The 18,523-nt window shown below is 54.3% G+C and overlaps 1 protein-coding gene across 2 annotated transcripts; it reads right to left on the bottom strand.

Annotated features, from left to right (window-relative positions):
* Positions 1-3,059: 3,059 nt before the first annotated feature.
* Positions 3,060-14,717, bottom strand: PLA2G15 (phospholipase A2 group XV). Of its 2 annotated transcripts, none has more exons than XM_081107621.1 (6): positions 14,520-14,717; positions 10,927-11,083; positions 8,471-8,589; positions 7,458-7,556; positions 6,889-7,113; positions 3,060-5,080 (listed from the first exon to the last, which is right to left on the bottom strand). In XM_081107621.1, the coding sequence occupies exons 1-6, from the start codon at positions 14,632-14,634 to the stop codon at positions 4,569-4,571; spliced, it is 1,227 nt and encodes a 408-aa protein (XP_080963747.1). In that variant the 5' UTR covers positions 14,635-14,717; the 3' UTR covers positions 3,060-4,568. The 2 variants fall into 2 exon arrangements, with proteins under 2 accessions (XP_080963747.1, XP_080963748.1); XM_081107622.1 differs by having other exon boundaries at positions 6,889-6,988; positions 14,520-14,681.
* Positions 14,718-18,523: the final 3,806 nt, after the last annotated feature.

Below are 18,523 nucleotides of genomic sequence, written 5' to 3'. Positions count from 1 at the left end.
CTCTGAAAATACAGATTGGAATGACTTCATGTCTCCTCTGCCTAAAAACCCCTCCATCCTCCTCCGTACGGTGGACCTGAGATGAACTTTGAAGAGCCCTCAAGGGTGCTGCCCTCATACTCTCTGCTTGGAATACCTCTAAGTGTCAGTGAGAGTTTATGCATATTTGGAGTCATTAGAGCCTGGCCCTTTGCCCCCTAGATCAGTTCTCCTGCCTACCTGGCCAGGCAGAGGAAGGGCTCTGGACACTCGTGTCACTCGGTAGCAGCCAGTCCACTTGTCCTTGCAAAAGCCACATATACAACCTTCCAGCTCCCAGTGTTACCGGAAAAGGGACCAGGCCCGGAGCGGGGCTGCCTCCGCTGGCCTGATTTGTGTTGGGTTCTTGATTTCATGCAGAAAAGATTTCACAACATGAGGCCAGGTGATTTTAAGAATACGTTTATTAAAGCTGGGGACAGTGAAACAAGCAAGGGCTTAGGAGAGGAGAAGCAACAGGAGAGCCCAGGCTGGGCTGCTTTGGCTCACAGGGAAGTCAGAGAAAAGGGGGTGTTGGGGACAGGTTCAGGGGGTTAGCCGGATCGAACTGCAGCTGCCCATTGTTCCCCTGGTTGTAAGTGGGACCCTTAAGAGTTCAGGAGACGCACACGTGAGAGGGAAGGAAGGCATGGGCGGGCACACCCTGCGTACTTGTCTTGAGGGTTTTGAAGACGGGAGTTCACGGTCTCACACCGTTACAGCAGCCCACCGCTGAAAGCCCACTCTGCACCACGTAAGTACTAAGTCAGATGTCCTCCAGCACCACCAGTGTTACTCGGTATATTTGTTTGTCCCCATTCTTCAGATGAGCAAACTGAGGCTCAGGAAAGTCAGGCTGATACAGGATAGTAAGAAGCTAGGAAAATTCTTTGGCAGGTGGAATGGGGAAACTGAGACAGACAGATAGCTGAACACACTGGCCGAGCACTTTATAGCAGATACAGGAGGTTACCAGGGTGGAAATCCCTGGGTGCCTAGCAATGGACAAAAAGAATTGGTGCCAGACCTCGTCACCAGGGTGGTCTTTCCTCCTCTGGTATATCCCTGGCTATGCGGGTTAGACCCCCCTGACCCTTCCACCCTAGAGATAACAGATAACATCTAGGCCTTGGTTGTATTTCAGCTCTAAGCCGATAAAAGCAGCAAAACCAGATGGGCGATGCCAGGACCAGCTGCGATAACTATTGACCCTCTCTTCCTGGCGCCAATCAGTGGTGACCATGATCCTGAAAGTATTCACTTTGAAAAGCTGATGACTATTCTATTGAGATCCTTCCCTAAGACCTCTCCTAAACTCTCAGCCTTCAAAACCCAAGCCTAAGGAATCAGCATCCACTCTTCCTCCCGGGAGCATGCCCCTGGGCATCCCCTCAACTCTAAGGGACCTGAGACTTGCAACCAAGGGGCCTGTCTCTAAGGCCCCCTTCCTTCTGACTGGCCAGTGAGCTGACGGCAGCCCCGCCTTGGCCCATTTCCTTCTCATAATGTTCTTGAGAGCAATAGCAGCCCCGCTAGTCTCTCTCCTGTTGCTTCTTCTCTCCTTAGCCCTTCCTTATTTCGCTGCCCCCAGCTTTAACGAACGAACTCTCAAAATCACCTGGAATCTTCTCTCAAAATGCTGTGAAATCTTTCCTGCATGAAGTCAAGGCCCTCATGGGGGCAGTCCCTGTCTGGTAACAAGGAGAGTCTACAGGCTACTTGGCTGAGCTGGCAGAGCCCAGAGTTGCACCCCAGTCTGCTGGTCCTGAAGCCTGCTCTGATTCCATGCTCTCTCTGCAGCTGTGAACAGAGGGGGGCGGTTCAGCTGAAATGGGTCAGGGGTGAATGGGAGTGCAAGGCCACCACCAGGGCGTGGCCCGAACGGGCGGGTAATCAAGGCAGAGCTGGGAGTCAGGCCGGGCAGTGCCTGGGGGTGAGGGTCTGCTCCTTTCCCTGTTGTCATCCTTCTGCCAAGGCCAGCGATGCAGCTGGACTTTGTTTCCCTGGGCACCCTCGCCCTCTCTGGGCCAGCGCTTCTTCCAGGTTTAGCCAATACCTAGCGCGGTGGGAGGGTTCAGAGCGCCTTCTAGTGGCCTCCAGGATGTCTCAACGCCTGAAGCCCAGGCTGGCCCTGGCCTGTAGACAGGAACTAGAGCTCCCCCCCCCCCCCCCCCAACACGCCCCTGCCTGGCTCTGGGCTCTGCACTAGGGAATTCAGGCCTGGACCCCATCCCTGTGCATGTGTTCCTGTATCAGACTCTCTGTCTTCATCCATTTCCACTTGCTCCCCAGTCTCTCAGTCCATCTCTGCCCATCTTGGCCATAGCAGTCTCAGCCTCCCTCAGTCGCACTCTGTCCCCTAGCAGGACAGATGAGCTGAAAGAAAGAAGGGTGGCATCCTAAAAAGAACTCTAGGTTCAAAGGATGCTGAGACCGACAAGCTGAGAGAGAAGAGAAAGCTGGGAAGGGGAGTCCAGCCAGGGTGACCCGCAGTCTTGTCTCTGGTACCCCGATCTGGGGTGGCATATAGGGCCTGCTGACCAGGCAGGAGCAGGAGCTGCATTCCAGAAGGAATGGTTCAGCCCTAACTGGTTTGGCTCAGTGGATAGAGGTGTTGGCCTGCGGACTGAAGGGTCCCCAGGTTTGATTCTGGTCAAGGGCACATGCCCGGGTTGCGGGCTCAATCATTAGGGGTTGTGCAGGAGGCAGCTGATCAATGATTCTCTCTCATCATTGCTGTTTCTATTTCTCTCTCCCTCCCTCTCCCTTCCTCTCTGAAATCAATAAAAAAATATTTTTTTTTTTTTAAAAAAAGGAATGTTTCAGGTCCTGGTTCTTAGTCCCAGGAGGGGAACTAGATTCCAGGAGAAGGGGCCGGAGGATAAAGCCCAAAGCGGTGCATAGGAGCCACGCTTCGGTGCTGAGAGAACCCACCGAGGCCGCAGGAAAGACCTGGCCCGATTACCTGCTCTCTAGCCCTCTTACCCCTCCACTAGCTCCCTCCTCTCACACTCCGAATAGAGCCTAGGCCAGGCAACTTTACAGCATCCAGAATACTTTTATTGCCACAATCAAGATACAGCCTGCTCAGAGCCCGATAGGGGGCCCACCCCTCAGGAACACAGGGAGACAGACGCTGGGTACGTACGCAACAGAGAAAATCCGGCTCCAAAGAAACCTGTGAGAGGGCAGCACAGTCCAGCCTGATTGTGGTTTTGGGCCCTCACCCTAGAGGCTAGAACCAAGTCTTGGCCTATAGCTGTTGCCCACTCAGAGACAGATAGACTCTCCAGCTCGGCTGTCATAGGAAGACCATACCAAGCATGTCAAACTCGCAGCCCACGGGCCGCATGCCTCATGCATTTGGCCCATGTTAGCCTTTGAGTTTGACATGCTCGACCCACGCAGCATCTGGGGGCAGACAGGAACCCCGCAGGAGGGCTCCAAGGCACCTGGCTCTCACAGGGGCCCACTCAAGTTCCTGAACTAGTCCCTGCAGACTAAACACCACTGTGCTGCCTGGTGGAGGTAGGTGCTGGGCAGGGTGGGCGGGAGCCCAACCTCCTCTCAGCCCTGTGCCGGCCCACGTGGGTGCTAGAGAAACCCTATGGCAGGGTGACAATATGGTGATGGGGTTAGCAAGAGGTCAGGTTAAAAAAAAAAAAAAAAAGGTCAGGTTAGGGAAGCTCTGAGTCACCTTGGTCCGATCTTGAGTTCTCTTTCTTCATCAGGATCTAAAAGGCTATGGCACTGAGTCCTGAATAGCAGGTCTAGGGTGAAGGGAGCCAGCATCGATACTGTCAACCGGTGACAGCCCACCAGGGGATCAGAGCTCCTGGGATACAGCCTGCAGAACGGGGGGGGGGGGGGGGCTGCCCACTCCTCAGCGAGGCTATTCTTGGAGGTGTGGGAGGTAGGAGTGAATGCCCCACAGCCTGGGAACCACAGAAAACACAGCCCACCCCTGCCTGCAGGGGAAACGGGCTGCCCCCAGAGAGCCACAGTTGGGCTGTTGTGCAGCAAGGCCACAGGGAAGCCAGCAGCTCCAGCTACCCGTGGCCAGTGGCAGTGGTACCTGTGGCCAGCCAGTGGGAAGGATCACCCTAGGGACAAGGAGCCCATCGCTGGGATCTCTGGGGGCAGGGACCACAGCTCAGTGATATCCCTCACAGGAAGTCTGAGGGGCCAGGGCCTAGTGGGCAATGTGAAATGGCCACAGGAGTAGCAGGAACACATGGACCCTGAGTTGGGGGATTGGATCCAGGTGCAGCCAATCCACCTGCTGCCGGTCCTGAGGTCACAACGATTCCATCAGCAGCAGCGTTCTCTCCATTAAGGGTCCCTTGAGTGAGTCCAGACTATTTCTTCCTTCCTCTCTCCCAGAGAAAGGGTAAGAAACGGCACTTCCCAACGGCAGATGTTTCATAACCCAAGACGTATGGCCTTGGAAGGTCAGTTACAAACTGCTAAACTCATGGGCCACGGCAGCTCGGGAGGTCAAGAGCAGCAGCTGTGGCCAAGCCATCCCACAGCCCTGCCTGGCACAAGAATCAGGGCCCAAGGAGCAGGAGTTTCAGATAGGCCAGGGTAGTGGCATTGGCCAGCATCTCAATGTGCTCGCTGCCTGGCAGCTCCTGCAGTGAGACCTGGTGTTCCTGGCGGCTGCGCCAGGTCTGGCACTGCAGGGCACTCTGCAAGTTCACAGTGCCGTCGCCATCACCAAAGTAGATTTTAGGGTCACGGTCTGGGAAACTCTCATAGTGGAAGGAATCTGGTGTGGGGACACCCGTGCCATAGAGGCAGTGCAGTGGCACGCCAGGTGGCACCATGGCTTCAACCAGCCCCTCCGTGTCCTGCCGCATGAGCCAGCCGTCTTCGAAGCCGATGTCCTGGAAGAACTGGCGATAGTCGCGCAACGTGTAATTGGTCGTGGATGTGCGTACAAAGACCTTCTCAGGTGACCAGGTATAGTTGTAGGGCAGCAGCCAGCTGGTAGAGACAGCAGTCCGCTGCTGCTCCCGGATCTTCAGGGGACTGATGACTGGGATCCGGTTGTTGTCCCCTGCAGGGAGAGGGCTCCAGTCAGTCAGTACTCAGGAGTGCAAGCTGGCTGGGCACCATGTTCACCACCACGGCCCCTGCTGGACGCCAACCAGTGGCCCAGTCAGCACACCAATCTCTCCAGTTACCATTATAACTCCCGCGCCTGCATTCCCTTTTATTGTTTCCCTGTAATTTTGCCACATCTGGGAAGCACCCAACCGCTTGTTTCTTTCCTTCTGCATTTCTTCACCAGGGATTTAGGCAACACACACCCACAAGGTGAATTATCACTGGGCCTGTAGGCACTGACCTTATCCAAGGTGAACCAGCAGGTTGTCAGCCCAGAGGCACAATCCTTTTTTTTTTTTTTTTAAATTACAATGAGCTATGCAAATATTTTTCTTTTTCTAGGTTTAGAACTGCAGCCAGCCAGTCCTGCCTGTCGCTGACCCGGGCAGCCAGGTCTGCAGACTAGAGCATGAGTCCTTCAAACACAGGAATGCCAACAATACACACACACCCAGTTGCCAGTGAAAGTTCCAGAGGGTGAGCTGGAACTTGGGAACGGGAGCCTCTTGACCCTGTTGAGGACCCATGGCCACCCATCACTCTACCTCTCTGACTGACCACAGAACCACTGCTCTGCCTGGCGGGGCCTGGCTCTAAGACTCCTGAGGAAAGGGAGGCCCCCACCTAGGGGTCCATGACTATCACCCTTCCCACCACCGTCCTGCTCCCAGATTGCCAGGGCCTGAAAGAACAGTTTCCCAGTATCTGAGGCAAAGCCAATCCAGGGTCACTACAGGGACAGGCACTGGTCTGACCTGATCACAACAATCCGTTGATCAACAAGCAGATCAGGCAGTGCCGGTGACTTGAGGAAGAAAGCTCATCAGATGGTTGGCCCAGCCCTGTGGGCACTGACCTTATCCAAGGTGAACCAGCAGGTTGTCAGCCCAGAGGCACAATCCTGGTTTATGGCTCCTAAAGTGAGGGGCCATGGGGCTCACACCAGTTCTGGCAGAGGGAGGGAAGCCCTATGGCTGTAGCTGGCAGATCCTGACAGTCATGAAAATGCAGGTGGCCCTGGCTGGCATGGCTCAGTTGGTTGGGTGTTGTCCTGTGCACTGAAGGTTGTCGGTTCAATTCCCAGTCAGCACCCAGCCAAGGGCTGTGAGCTCAATCCCCGGTTAGGGGGGCATGCAGGAGGTGGCTGATCCATGTTTCACTCTCACACAGATGTTTCTCTCTCTTCCTTCTTCTCCCATTAAAAAAAAAATCAATTAAAATATTTAAAACAAAAAATAAAATTCAGGTAAATTGGGGAGAAATGGAATGGGGAAAAAGGTGACTTTCACAACTGCCTAGCAAGCAGGCCCAAACAGATCTGCACCTGCTTCCTCCTTGTGTTGCCAACAGAGGTTCTGAGCTGCTGCACATGCAGGTGCAACTCATAAACAGGAAACTGGCGTCTAGCCTTCCTTCTCTGGGGCAAAGGTGGGAATGAAAGCGTGAGTATGAGGATAGGGGAGAGGGAGAAGGTTCCCCCAAAGAACTCTGGGTCAAACCAAGTTAGGCAGCCAGGCCTGAGCAGAGTGCGTGTACACATGTGCACAAGCAAGCACCTGCATGACCAAGAGTTATGTCCATGTACATGCTGTAAGACACGTGCACAGATAACCAAGGTCCTCAACTAGAGAGGTGACATTATTGGGAAAAGAATACCATTCTGGAGAAAGAAGGGTTCCCCAGGAGGACACTGTAGAGGGGAAGAGAGGAAGCCACCCCCAACACCAGCCCCCCATGCTGGACCAGGCAGTTTCTTACCTGAGGCCAGGACGCGAAAGGTCTTGGCCACGCCCCCCCAGGGCGCACCCAGTGCCACGAAGGCACGGATATACTTGTCCTTCCAGGCCTGTGGCTGTCGCTGCAGAAAGTAGAGCGTGTACATGTTGCCCATGCTGTGGGCAACCAGCACCACGGGGCCCCCATACAGCTGGTGCATCTCCTCGATCATCTCCCGGAGGGCCAGGAAGTAGGGCCCATTTTCATCTGCAGGCCAGAGCCAGGCGGGAGTCAGGCGCGAAGGGTCCTGGGGCCTGAACTATGACTGTCTCTCAGGCCAGACCCAGGACTAGGAGAGGATGCTACAATTCAAGTGGGAGTAATATGGTTTCCCCTCCCATTCAATGAAGGTAACAAAGGGGCTCCCCTTCCCCCTCCTCAGACTCACTATCTCTCTCCAGGGCTCAGAGACCCAGAAATCCTGGGGGTAACGGAGGGGGAAAGACAGGACAGACTGACCAGGAGTAGGGGAGAGCCCAGGGCCTATGGTGACTGTGACCCCTTGTCCCCACCTCCCATGACCTCAGCGGGAAACAAGGGTGATCACTTACTTGGGGCTCGGCGCCAGTCGTAAGGGGCCCCCCGGACGTCCTCACCCCTTGTGTAGCCCCAGCTCACAAGGCTCTCTACCATGGTGTGGAAATAGGAACCTATACACAGAGATGTACAGGATTAGTCCTGACTGGTGTGGCTCAGTTGGTTGAGCGTTGTCCCATGTCCCATGCACCAAGAGGTCACCAGTTCAATTCCTGGTCAGGGCACAAGTTGGGTTGCAGGCTCCATCCCCAGAAGGGGGCGTGCAGGAGGCAGCCAATCAATATTTCTTTCTTTCTTTCTCTCTTCCTTCCTCTCTCTAAAGTCAATTAAAAAAAAAAAAAAAAAAAAGAGCCCTAACTGGTTTGGCTCAGTGGATAGAGAGTCGGTCTGCAGACTGAAGGGTCCCCAGGTTCGATTCCGGTCATGGTTGTGGGCACATCCCTGGTGGGGGGTGTGCAGGAGGCGGCTGATAGATGTTTCTAGGTCTCTATCCCTCTCCCTTCCTCTCTATAAAAAATCAATAAAAATATTTTTTAAAAAATTCATTAAAAAAAAAGAAAAAAAGAGCCCTAGCCGGTTTGGCTCAGTGAATAAAGCGACTGAAAGGTCCTAGGTTTGATTCCAGTCAAGGGCACGTACCTCAGTTGCAGGTTCCCTGGCCCTGGTCGGGGTGAGTGCAGGAAGCAACCAATCGATGTGTCTTTCACATCGATGTTTCTCTCTCCTTCTCCCTCTCCCTTACACTCTCTCTAAAAATCAATGGAAAAATATCCTCCGCTGAGGATTAACAAAACAAAAAAAAGAAAGAAATGCATAGGATTACAGAGGGTACTGCCAGTGCCAGCCACCTATAACATGCCTGCCAAGGACACTGTGACCTCTACTGCAGGGAGGTCCCTGAAGGAGTGCTCTCTGCCCACACTGATCAGAGAACGACTCTGCCTTCAAATTGAGTGGTTCCTCCCACACTAGAGTCCAGCAAAACCTCCAGCCTCATTCCCCAGAGAGCATGAGAAGGACCACATACCCACACTGCTTTTGCTGGGATCCAGGAACTCCAGTGAGAAGGTCTCCCCAAAGCCAGGGACATGCACATCCACACCATCGGGAAACTGGGTGGCCCGGGACGTCCTGTTGTAGACCAGCCTGTCAGGAGGGAATACTGAGCTGGTGACCCAATGTTGGCACTGAATTTGAGTCCCAATTCTGCCCTGTGTCCTGAGCCACACTCCCTTCTCTTCCTCAGGTTTGGTCTCTTATACAAGGGAGACCAAAAAGTAACTGCGGGTTCAGAGTTAGTCACTGAAGATTGCTTGTGTATTGTTCTGAGCTAAAGACAATTTTAGCTGCCCCTCCTTTTAACTTGAATTAGGGTCCTTGCCCATAATAATTACCATTAATTATATGGTAGGGCAAACTTCTATTTACTAAACACTTGTTCTTATCATTCTGTAATGATCCATTGAAGCCCCCAGGGCATCTTACCTCAGCCCTGGCTCTTCTATCTTATATACCCACTAGAGCAGTGGTTCTCAACCTTCCTAATACCTGGACCCTTTAATACAGTTCCTCATGTTGTGGTGACCCCCAACCATAAAATTATTTTCGCGGCTACTTCATAACTGTAATTTTGCTTCCGTTATGAATCGTAATGTAAATATCTGATATGCAGGATGTATTTTCATTGTTACAAATTAAACATAATTAAAGCATAGTGATTAATCACAAAAACAATATGTAATTACATATGTGTTTTCCAATGGTCTTAGGCGACCCCTGTGAAAGGGTCATTCGACCCCCAAAGGGGTCGCGACCCACAGGTTGAGAACCACTGGGTTAGAGCATCATCCTGATACATCAAGGTTGCAGGTTCAATCCCCAGTCATTGCACATAAAGAATCAACCAATGAATGAATAAATAAGTGGAACAACAAATCTCTCTCTCTCTCTCTCTCTCTCTCTCTCTCTCAAATCAAACTTTTATAAAAGAGGAGCCCAGGACACTCTCCTCAATGTCACCCACCCCCGAATGCAGGTCTCAGATCCGTTTAGGAGAGGGAAGCACCAGGCCTGGCTGTGCCATGAACATCACACTTGACCCCAAAAGGCAACCTAACTTCACAGGCTCCCATCGCTCCCTCTCTATGGATCCAGCTCCTAGAAGCCACCACAGTACATCACAGGGCAAAGGAGATGACGAGAGCAACACGTAACAGAACCAGACGGAGAGACGCCCCCCACGCACACCTCAGAGGCCATTGTGTGGGTAGAGAGACCAACCCCAGAGACATGATGAGGAAAGGGTGGTGGGAGACAGGAGGAAGGCCTTATGCCAAACCAGGAGCCCTGCCAAGGAGGCAAATGTGCCCGAGAAGACACAAGCTAGATAAGCAGTCCCTGATGATCCTGAGTCCCACCCCATCCTAAAGATTAGCTACAGAAAGATGACAGGATTCCGAACATTGACCCAAATAATAGGTCCTGGTGACCTACTCTCTCAAGGGCAAGCTGTAGATCACCCCAATGGCCACTCAGCAAAGTGCAGAAAATTGTTCTGGAAAGCCAAGGTAGCTCTGTGCCGGGTGAAAGTCAAACAGGTCAGAGGAGCAATGAAGGTAGATAAGCCCCTCTTGGTGTCAGCCCGCACCTCCGATTGGCAGTAACCGAGACCACGTCTCCGGTACAAAAATAGAAATGCAGATCAACAGCCCAGAAATGACGCTGATGACAAACACACACAGAAGAGGAAAGCGTCAACCAAGCAGGCATCTTAAACGACGGGAAGGGCAGGGTGCCTGGAGAGACAGCGAGTGCGTCTCCAAGAAAAAATGTTTAATTTGTTAGATTCCATTCGGCTCGAACATTTTTTTGAGCACCAGCTGGATTCCAGGTTCTACCGCTACAAAGATAAAAGAGGTAGAGTCCCTGCCTCAGGGAGCTCAGTCTGAGAGGGAAACTTAGCTCAGGGTCATACAATTCTGGGTTGGAATCCTGGTTTTGCCCCTTATTAGCTGAGTGACCCTGGAAGTTTTGTAACTGACCTGAGATTCCAGATGTCCTTGCTATAAAACTGGTTTATAAACAGCACCTCTTCCATAGAGTTGCTATAAGACTAAATGAGCCTGGCTGGTGTGACTTGTGACTCAGTGGCTGAGCATCGACCTATGAACCAGGAGGTCACAGTTCAATGCCAAGTCAGGGCACATGCCTAGGCTGCATGCTCAAAACCCAATGGGGGGCATGCAGGAGGCAGCCAATTAATGATTTTCTCTCATTATTGATGTTTCTCCCTCTCCCTTCCTCTCTGAAATCAGAAATTCTGTCTGAGAGACACAAAGACGGTGCCAAGCAGACTAAGGAAATGGGAAGTGAGAAAGGGGAATGACCTTAGGCCTCTTAGGTGGGGATGATCTGGAAATGGACTCTGGGGGCCTCTGTAGGCTGAGTTGGCGAGCAGCACCCGGCCTGTACCCCAGCTCCCACCTGATATTGTCGATCCAGCAGTCAATGATGACAGGCAGCAGCAGTTCGAGGTTCAGCCAGAGCGTGAAGTAGCTGTCCGTCTTCTTGGAGCAGAGGTAGTGCACGACTTTCGGCTTGTCCAGCTTTGCCTCCAGCTGGTTGCCCAAATCGCCAGGCACTACAGTGGGGCACAGAACATGCATGAGGCCCTGGGCCCGACAGACTGGAGACCCTCAAGGCTTGAATCCAAAGGCCTTCTACCGTCCTAGGCAGGGCTTTGTCCACTCTGACCGGATTGGGAAACTGGACAGAGCACTGAGCCACTGAGCCAGCCAAAGGAGAAAGCACTCCAAGACAGGCTCGCAGAGGACGGCAATGAACAGAAACACGATGGGAAGAAGCTCCTATTGGCACCTGCTGACCTACTGAGGTCCCCAGGCTTTGCTAAAGGCCAGAGTCTGGTAGGTTCCAAAGGAGAGGCCATCTGCAAAGCCCTAGCAGCTGGGTACACATGGACCAAGCACTGGAGATGGCTACCCTGAAACAACACACCATTCTGGTCACAGCTGGTGTGGGATCGGGGAGACCAGGCCTAAAGGGTAACTTCTCTCTGCTTGAACTGGCCGATTGATTCCACAGAGCCCTGGGGAGCTTGTGACACTCAACTCGGTCCCCATTGCTTCACTGCCCAGCGTTCAAGGCCTTTATTTTTATGATTTTAATCCTCATCTGTTTATTAACGAGAGAGAGAGAAAGAGAGACAGAGAGAGAGAGAGAGAGAGAGAAAGAGAAAGAGAAAGGAAGAAAAGAAGGAGGGAAGGAAGGAAGGAAAGAAGGAAGGAAGAGAGGAAGGGAGGAAGGGAGGAAGGGAGGAAGGGAGGAAGGGAGGAAGAAAGCAAGCAAGCAAGCAAGCAAACGATTGGTTGCCTCCTGTGCACATGCTGACTGGGGATTGACCCTGCAACCTAGGTATGTTTCCTGACCAGGAATTGAACCCCCAATCTTTTGGTGTATGGGACGACGTTCCAAACAACTAAGCCACCCACCCAAGGTAGCATTCAAGGCCTTTTAAAGTTTATTTACTCCCAGTGACCTTTCCGGCCTCACCTGCTCCCACATGCCATGCTCTCAGCACCTCCCATATTCATCCCTATTTAAGATCCATAATCACGAAGTGAACAACCAGCGCTTGGCTCTCCTTGGCATTCACTGGGCTTGGACTATGGACCCAGCCCTGCAAAGGGCATGCCCTCCCTGTGCACCATCTCACCATGTCCTGGGGGCAGCCACGGGAGGCAGTTGTAGCACCTGCCTTCGCCTCCCTTCATGCTGTGGGTGCAGAAGTGGGGAGTCCCCAGCATGACAGGCCTGTGGACTGGGCAGGGGAATACAGAGACCTTGGTCATTATCTCCACCATGGGAAATGGCTGAAAGAGGAAGCCACCAGTTCTGCTTTGTCTGGATGCCTTTCACACTGGACAGGCTGTGTGGCCTCTAAAAATAGCAGTGGTCACTTCCTCAGACCTTGAGCCTAGAACTAGGGTAAAAGCCATCCACGTGCCTTTCACCTCAAATAACACTGGGAGAGAACATCCTTATTATGCCCACTTTATAGATGAGGACACTGAGTCTGGGAGCGGTAGAAATGGCTTACTACAGTCCCTTCCCCCTGCTCAGGGTCTTCTTCTGTGCCACTTTTCTGGCCTCTGCTTCCTCTACTATCCATTTGAGCCCCACCCATAGAGGCTGGTCCTCTCCGGATTACTGATCTGTGACCAGGAACAGCTTGTCCACTGCCAGCCATGGGGTTTCCCAGGATTAATACCAACTGCCTCACTCCCTGGGCAGGCTAAGATTCCCACTGCTCCATGACTCTGGGGAGGGACTGAGGCTCCTCTGATCCAACCTAGGATAACTGAGAACAGAATGACTTCATGAGTTAGCACCAATCCAGGAGAAAAGGCTGCAATCCTTTCATGGACCACACACGTTCCAAGGCCACACCCTTTTACTCAGAACTCCTTAGACTCACACATGACTCCCTGCGGGCCCCCAGGATAAAGTCCAACCAGTCACGAGCCTCAACAATCCACTCCCCCCACCCTCCTCCCTCCCCCCTCCCCCCTCCACCCCCCACCAAACCACTCCATTCCAGACAGCCTGGACTCCCTACCTCCTTCCCTCCGGTATGTTCCCTGTGCCTGAAACTCTCCTGGCCACAGCTCCAGCTGCATACTCCAGGAAGCCTGTCCTGACTAGGTCCGTGGATTCTCTGTGCTTGCCCAGCCCAGACCTCATCTCCGGGGATCATCCTGGAAGCTTAAGGAAGGCAGAGCCAAGGGTGCCCAACTCCCATGATTAACCTGGGCCCGGCATCCCCCTGAAGCATTTGATGGCCCAGAGCTCCCGGTGGGGGACGCCTTAGGACCAAACTACCCGCCAGTCTTACCCATCTGTCACCTGTATCAACCCCATTAAAATACTCCCAGCAAAAAAGGCAGGGGGGTCATGCAGACTCAGTGTGTAACGTATACCTCAGCAAGCCTCTGCCTTCAGGAGTCCTGGCTGGTCACAGGCACACTAGCTCTAGGACAGAAGTCTCATCCCTGCCCACCACCCACCGCAAGGAAACGCCGTGACGCCTGTACAGCTGTCAGGGGTCAGGACCAAGAGGGGGTAGTAAGTAAGCAGGGGAGGTCGCCTCGCCCCAACAGAGTTGAGTCCAAGTAGGTCTGAAAGGATAACAGTGCAGGCAAGCTCCCTGACATCTGTTCACAGCCACGGCCCCACCTCTTATCTCTGCCTTTAGCCAGCCTCAGACTCCCTAGGGCAGCGGTTCTCAACCTGTGGGTCGCGACCCCTTTGGCGGTCGAACGACCCTTTCACAGGGGTCGCCTAAGACCATCCTGCAGATCAGATATTTACAGGACGATTCATCACAGTAGCAACATGACAGTTACGAAGTAGCAACGGAAATAATGTTATGGTTGGGTCACAACATGAGGAACTGTATTTAAAGGGCCAGAAGGTTGAGAACCACAGCCCTAGGGTCTCCTCCCTCGGGCCCAATACTACCCATCTGATCAGTCCGGGGGGAGTCCTGGTGGCAGGTTAAGACAGGAATCCTTTCCCCAATGAGCCTCCTTTCCGCAACGCCTTCCGAGATGTAAGGGGCTGAAGGGGTCGCGGCAGACAGCCTACCAGTCAAGCCTAAGTCAACACCAAGGCCCCTGGGGCCAACTCTGGGGCCACCTTACCCCCAAACCGGCCCTCTGGAGTGGGGCCAAAGGGTCTCAGTCTTTCCAGATTTAAAAAAAAAAAAAATGGGATACGGCAAGACAAGGTTTGGGACTGGCGCGGACAGGCAGACAGATGGACAACCGCAAATAACACTCCTTACCCCATAATCTACAGGGGAAAGTGACAGCGAGGTTGACCACACCCGCGACCAGCATGGCAGAGGCGGACGGACCGACCCAGATGACAAGACGGCCCTACGTCCCCCTACCCCGTGCTCGGAGCCCATGCAAACCGGGGAGACAGTCCCCCTCACCCCCGTACCCGGTCCTGCCCGACGCACAGCCAGCAGACCCACTACTAGACTCGTGCCTCACCCAGGACCACCGGAGGGGGGCGTCCGGTCGGAAGCGCCGGGTCTGCGAGCAGCAGGAGGAGCAGGAGGCCCCCCGGGAGCAGGGCTGCGCGGCGCGGGCAGCGGCGGGGGCCCATGGCGCGGGGCGGACCGGGCTCCTGGCGCGGGATCCCAGCTCCTGGCTGGCGCCTAGGCCGGGCGCGGCGACGCGCTTAACCCCACCGCCCACCGGCGGCCGGGCCAATCAGGGCCCAGCTCCCGCAAGCCGCCGGCCAATAGGGACTCGCCCCCCAGTGCGTCCCGCCCAGTCGGAGCTGGCCGCCGGGCTCCCGCTGGTCCGGGACTTGCTTCCCTGACAGCGCTGCGAGCCGAGCGCATCGATCTGTTCAGGCTCAGCCTGGCTTCCACCCTCTGGCCAGACCCAGCCCGCTGCTGCTGGGGACCCAGCCCAGGCCCCCGTCCTCCAAGCCCTCACCCCCCCGCCCCCCGATTCCCGGCGCCTGGCTGACCTGGAATCTGGAACGATCCTGGATGAGCGGCGGTTCATGGTCCAGTGATCGCGGCCGCTGAGCGACTCCGGTCACAGCCAAGGGGAAGGAAAGTAAGCCCCAGACAGTTTGGCGGCCTTAGGGGGTCAGAGTTGACCAGGACCTTTGCGCAAGCCCCCCCCCCCCCCTCCGGTTCTTCACACGCTGCCCAGAGGATATCTGAGTTGTTCAGGCAACCCACACCCGGGCGGGCACCCCTTTGCCGTCTGCCCCCCGGGAACTGGATGGGACGGGGACAGGCCAAGTCAGCAGGTTTCGTTTCTGAGTGAGATGTATGTCCTCCCTTTTAGGGGCGAGGAGTATGGAGTCACCCCAACAGACGGAGCAGTTCACGGGCAGGGTTGAAAGTGGGCTTGAGCCCTGACCCTGCGCCATGGCCCATCCGCAAGTTCCCTCGCAGAGCGGGAGGGGTATTGGGACCGCCCAGCACACGGGAACATGGAGATCAAGAGAGGAATGGGGGCGAACAGAATGGGCAAAGACTTGACAGGCGGTGATATACCAGCACCATGCATCTCTCTGGGAGAGAGGGACCATGTGTTTGGAGACTGGAGGTCTTGATCCTCCACACATTCCCTCCCAAGGGCCAGTCACACCCTGATCAGCTGATTTCAAAATATACCTCCCCTCCCTCCCTCCTCTTCCTTCCTTCCTCTTGGTCTGTAGCTGACCCTTTCCACTCTCTCCCAGTGCCCCTTCAATGAATCTACACACCATCTTTGCCTGTCTCTCCTATTTTCTTATAGTGAAATACATTGGTCCTCCTTTAAGGTCTAACTATCTCCCACTTCAGGCTCTAGCCTGGGGCCTCTCCCTCCCATAAAAAACAAAAAACAAAAAACAAAAAACACCCCTTCCTCCCTCACCTCCATCCCAGACCTCAGGAGAAGAGTCCCTGAAAAAACAACAACAAAAGAGTCCCTGAGGACCGATCTGGCAGGCCCAGTGTGGGAAATCGAGAGCCGTCTGCCAGGGCTAGGGACAGGCAGTAGATTAAAGATCAAGGGTTAAGTGGGGAGAGAACAGGGAGCATGACAGCTTGGGCCACTTTGCACCCTGGCACAGTCTGAATGTCTCGTCAGCCCAACAGTCTCAGGCGACCATGGGTCCCCCACAGGGTGGCTCTGTCCTCGGAAGTGGTTCCCGAGGTGCCCCACTCCCACAGGCCCTGCAGGTGGTAGGAACCATGACCACTGTGGGAGGGGTGCCACGGTTTGGTCAGCAATGACTCATGCTGGCACCGTGGAGAGGAGTCAGAAGGTGAGGAGGTGAGGGTCCCCCCATTTCACACGATTTCTGCAGGAGGAATGGTGGTGAAGAGTGGGCAGAGACTCGGAGTCGTCCTGGACTCTAGATACCTCCCTGACGCTCGGGCCCACAGCCACGTGCTCATCAAGTCTCCCCAACTCCATCCTCCCAAAGCCAAACTACCCTCATCCCCATTGTTCTCCACATGCCAGATTGGCATTATTAAACATTGTCAGGCTCCATCATGTCCACCTAATCCCACTCATGGCTCTCCCACTGCGTGCATGAATCAGAGTGAATGAGGACCCTGCTGTGTACCCTGGCTGTCTCCCCCAATTTCCACTCTGGTAGCTCTCTCATCTCCAACCTCAGTGGCTTCCTTGCTGCTTAGAACAGAAAAACCTCCTTCTCCCGCAGGACGTCTGCACTTGTTGCACTGGGCCTTGTCTGCAGCCTCTACTTTTGGGGACTCAGTTGAGCTCTGCATTTAGGCCTCAGCCCAGACATGGCCACTGACTTTGAAGCAGCCCTTGCCTGGCTCCCATGAAAATATAATCACTGGCCCTGGCCAGTGTGCTCAGTGGTTAGAGTATCGTCCCAAGCACGGAAGGGTCACAGGTTACATTCCAGGTCAGGGCACATACCCAGGTTTCAGGTTTGATCCTTGGTCGGGGCATGTATGGGCGGTAACTAATTGATGTTTCTCTCTCATATCGAGGTTTTTCTCTCTCCTATTCTCTCTCTTTAGACTCAATGAGGAAAAAAAACCCCACAAATCCTTGGGTGAGGATAAAAATAATTATATATAATAAATATATGTGTATGTGTATATAAAATCAGTGAAAGAATAGGCCCCTCACCTGTCCTATTACTGTCCCCTCCTGCACTACTCGTTACCACCAGCACAGTTCCTGGCATACAGCAGGTGCTTACCATATGTTGAACGAATGAGACCACCCCCTTCTCTACAACCCTTCCAGGATAGTATCCTAGTGCCTGTCAGACCTGGAAAAGGGGCAACCCAGTCAAGACCAGGGCTTCTGAGCTGGTTTGGTAGCTAGAACTGAGCCCATTTGGAGGCCAACTTACTCTCCTAAAGCTCATGGCTCAGCAGGCTCCTATTCCTCTGCTGCCAGAGCCTCCCCGGAGTCACGAGAGGCCAAACACTGACCCAATCATGACAGAGCCCTGCGGGAACTGGCCTAGGCATCGAGGAAGGCTGCCTGGAGCAAGGATTAGGGATGGGTCTTGAAGAACAAGTGGAAGTTTGTCAAGAAGAAGAGTGCTCCAGCAGGGAGCGTAGCATGCACAACAGCCTCGAGACCTGAATAATCACAGCAGTGTGTCTGGAGCACGTGGTGGGTGAGAGTGGGACTGAGGTGGAGGGCCCTGGGAACCAAGCTTAAAAACTTGGGGGGGGGGGGCGCCGAGACCGGTTTGGCTCAGTGGATGGAGCGTCGGCCTGCGGACTGAAGGGTCCCGGGTTCGATTCCGGTCAAGGGCATGTACCTGGGTTGCGGGCACATCCCCAGTAGGAGATGTGCAGGAGGCAGCTGATCGATGTTTCTCTCCCATCGATGTTTCTGACTGTCTATCTCTCTCCCTTCCTCTCTGTAAAAAATCAATAAAATATATTTTAAAAAAAAAACTTGGGGGGGGGGAGCGGGGGAGACATAAAAAGAAAAAGAAAAAACGTGGCCTTTGTCTAGGGAGCCAGGAGCTGCGAAGATTCTCAAGCCTGAGAGGGGCGGCTGGGGTGCAGTGCTTGCGGGGGGCGGTTAGAGGGGTGTCAAGGGCCTTCCCCTTGCACCTTAAGTAGAATCTTCCAGTGCTGCCTCTTCAAGGAACCTGGATCCAGCGGCAGAGTCAGCGCGCCCTCTGGCGGGGATTCGGCAAAGCGGCGGAGATGGGAACTGCGGGGAGCTCCGCTCTGGAGGCCGGGAGATGAGGCAGGTGGCCTGGTGCAGCCGGGCCGCTAAGGGTGGGATGGGCCTGGGACAGCGCGTGTGGATCGCCGCGGGGGGCACCAGCGGGCACCCAGCGTCGAATCCTCTCTCACGGCAGGGTGTTTTCTGGCCAGGGAGGAGGCTTTACACCACTCCTAGACTCCCTGGAGGCCCACGAGACCCGCCACACTCCCGTCCCAGGCGAGGATCCCCACCCGGGTACCTGCCCATATCAGCGGCAGGAGCGTCCGCTGCCTTCGCTGCCTTGTGGCAGAACTTGCCCT

The sequence above is a fragment of the Myotis nattereri genome, assembly GCF_964212035.1.
Source record: "Myotis nattereri genome assembly, chromosome: 15".
NCBI lineage: Eukaryota > Metazoa > Chordata > Mammalia > Chiroptera > Vespertilionidae > Myotis > Myotis nattereri.
The sequence above is the reverse complement of the archived record's forward strand: the minus strand, read 5'-3'. Positions and strand labels throughout refer to the sequence as shown.

Coding starts and splice junctions, on each gene's coding strand:
- PLA2G15 (XM_081107621.1), bottom strand. CDS start 14,634: ATGGGCCCCCGCCGCTGCCCGCGCCGCGCAGCCCTGCTCCCGGGGGGC. Junction 11,084..14,519: donor CCCCCCTCCGGTGGTCCTGG/GTGAGGCACGAG, acceptor GCCCCACTGTAG/TGCCTGGCGATTTGGGCAAC. Junction 8,590..10,926: donor TGCTGGATCGACAATATCAG/GTGGGAGCTGGG, acceptor CCCTCCTGACAG/GCTGGTCTACAACAGGACGT.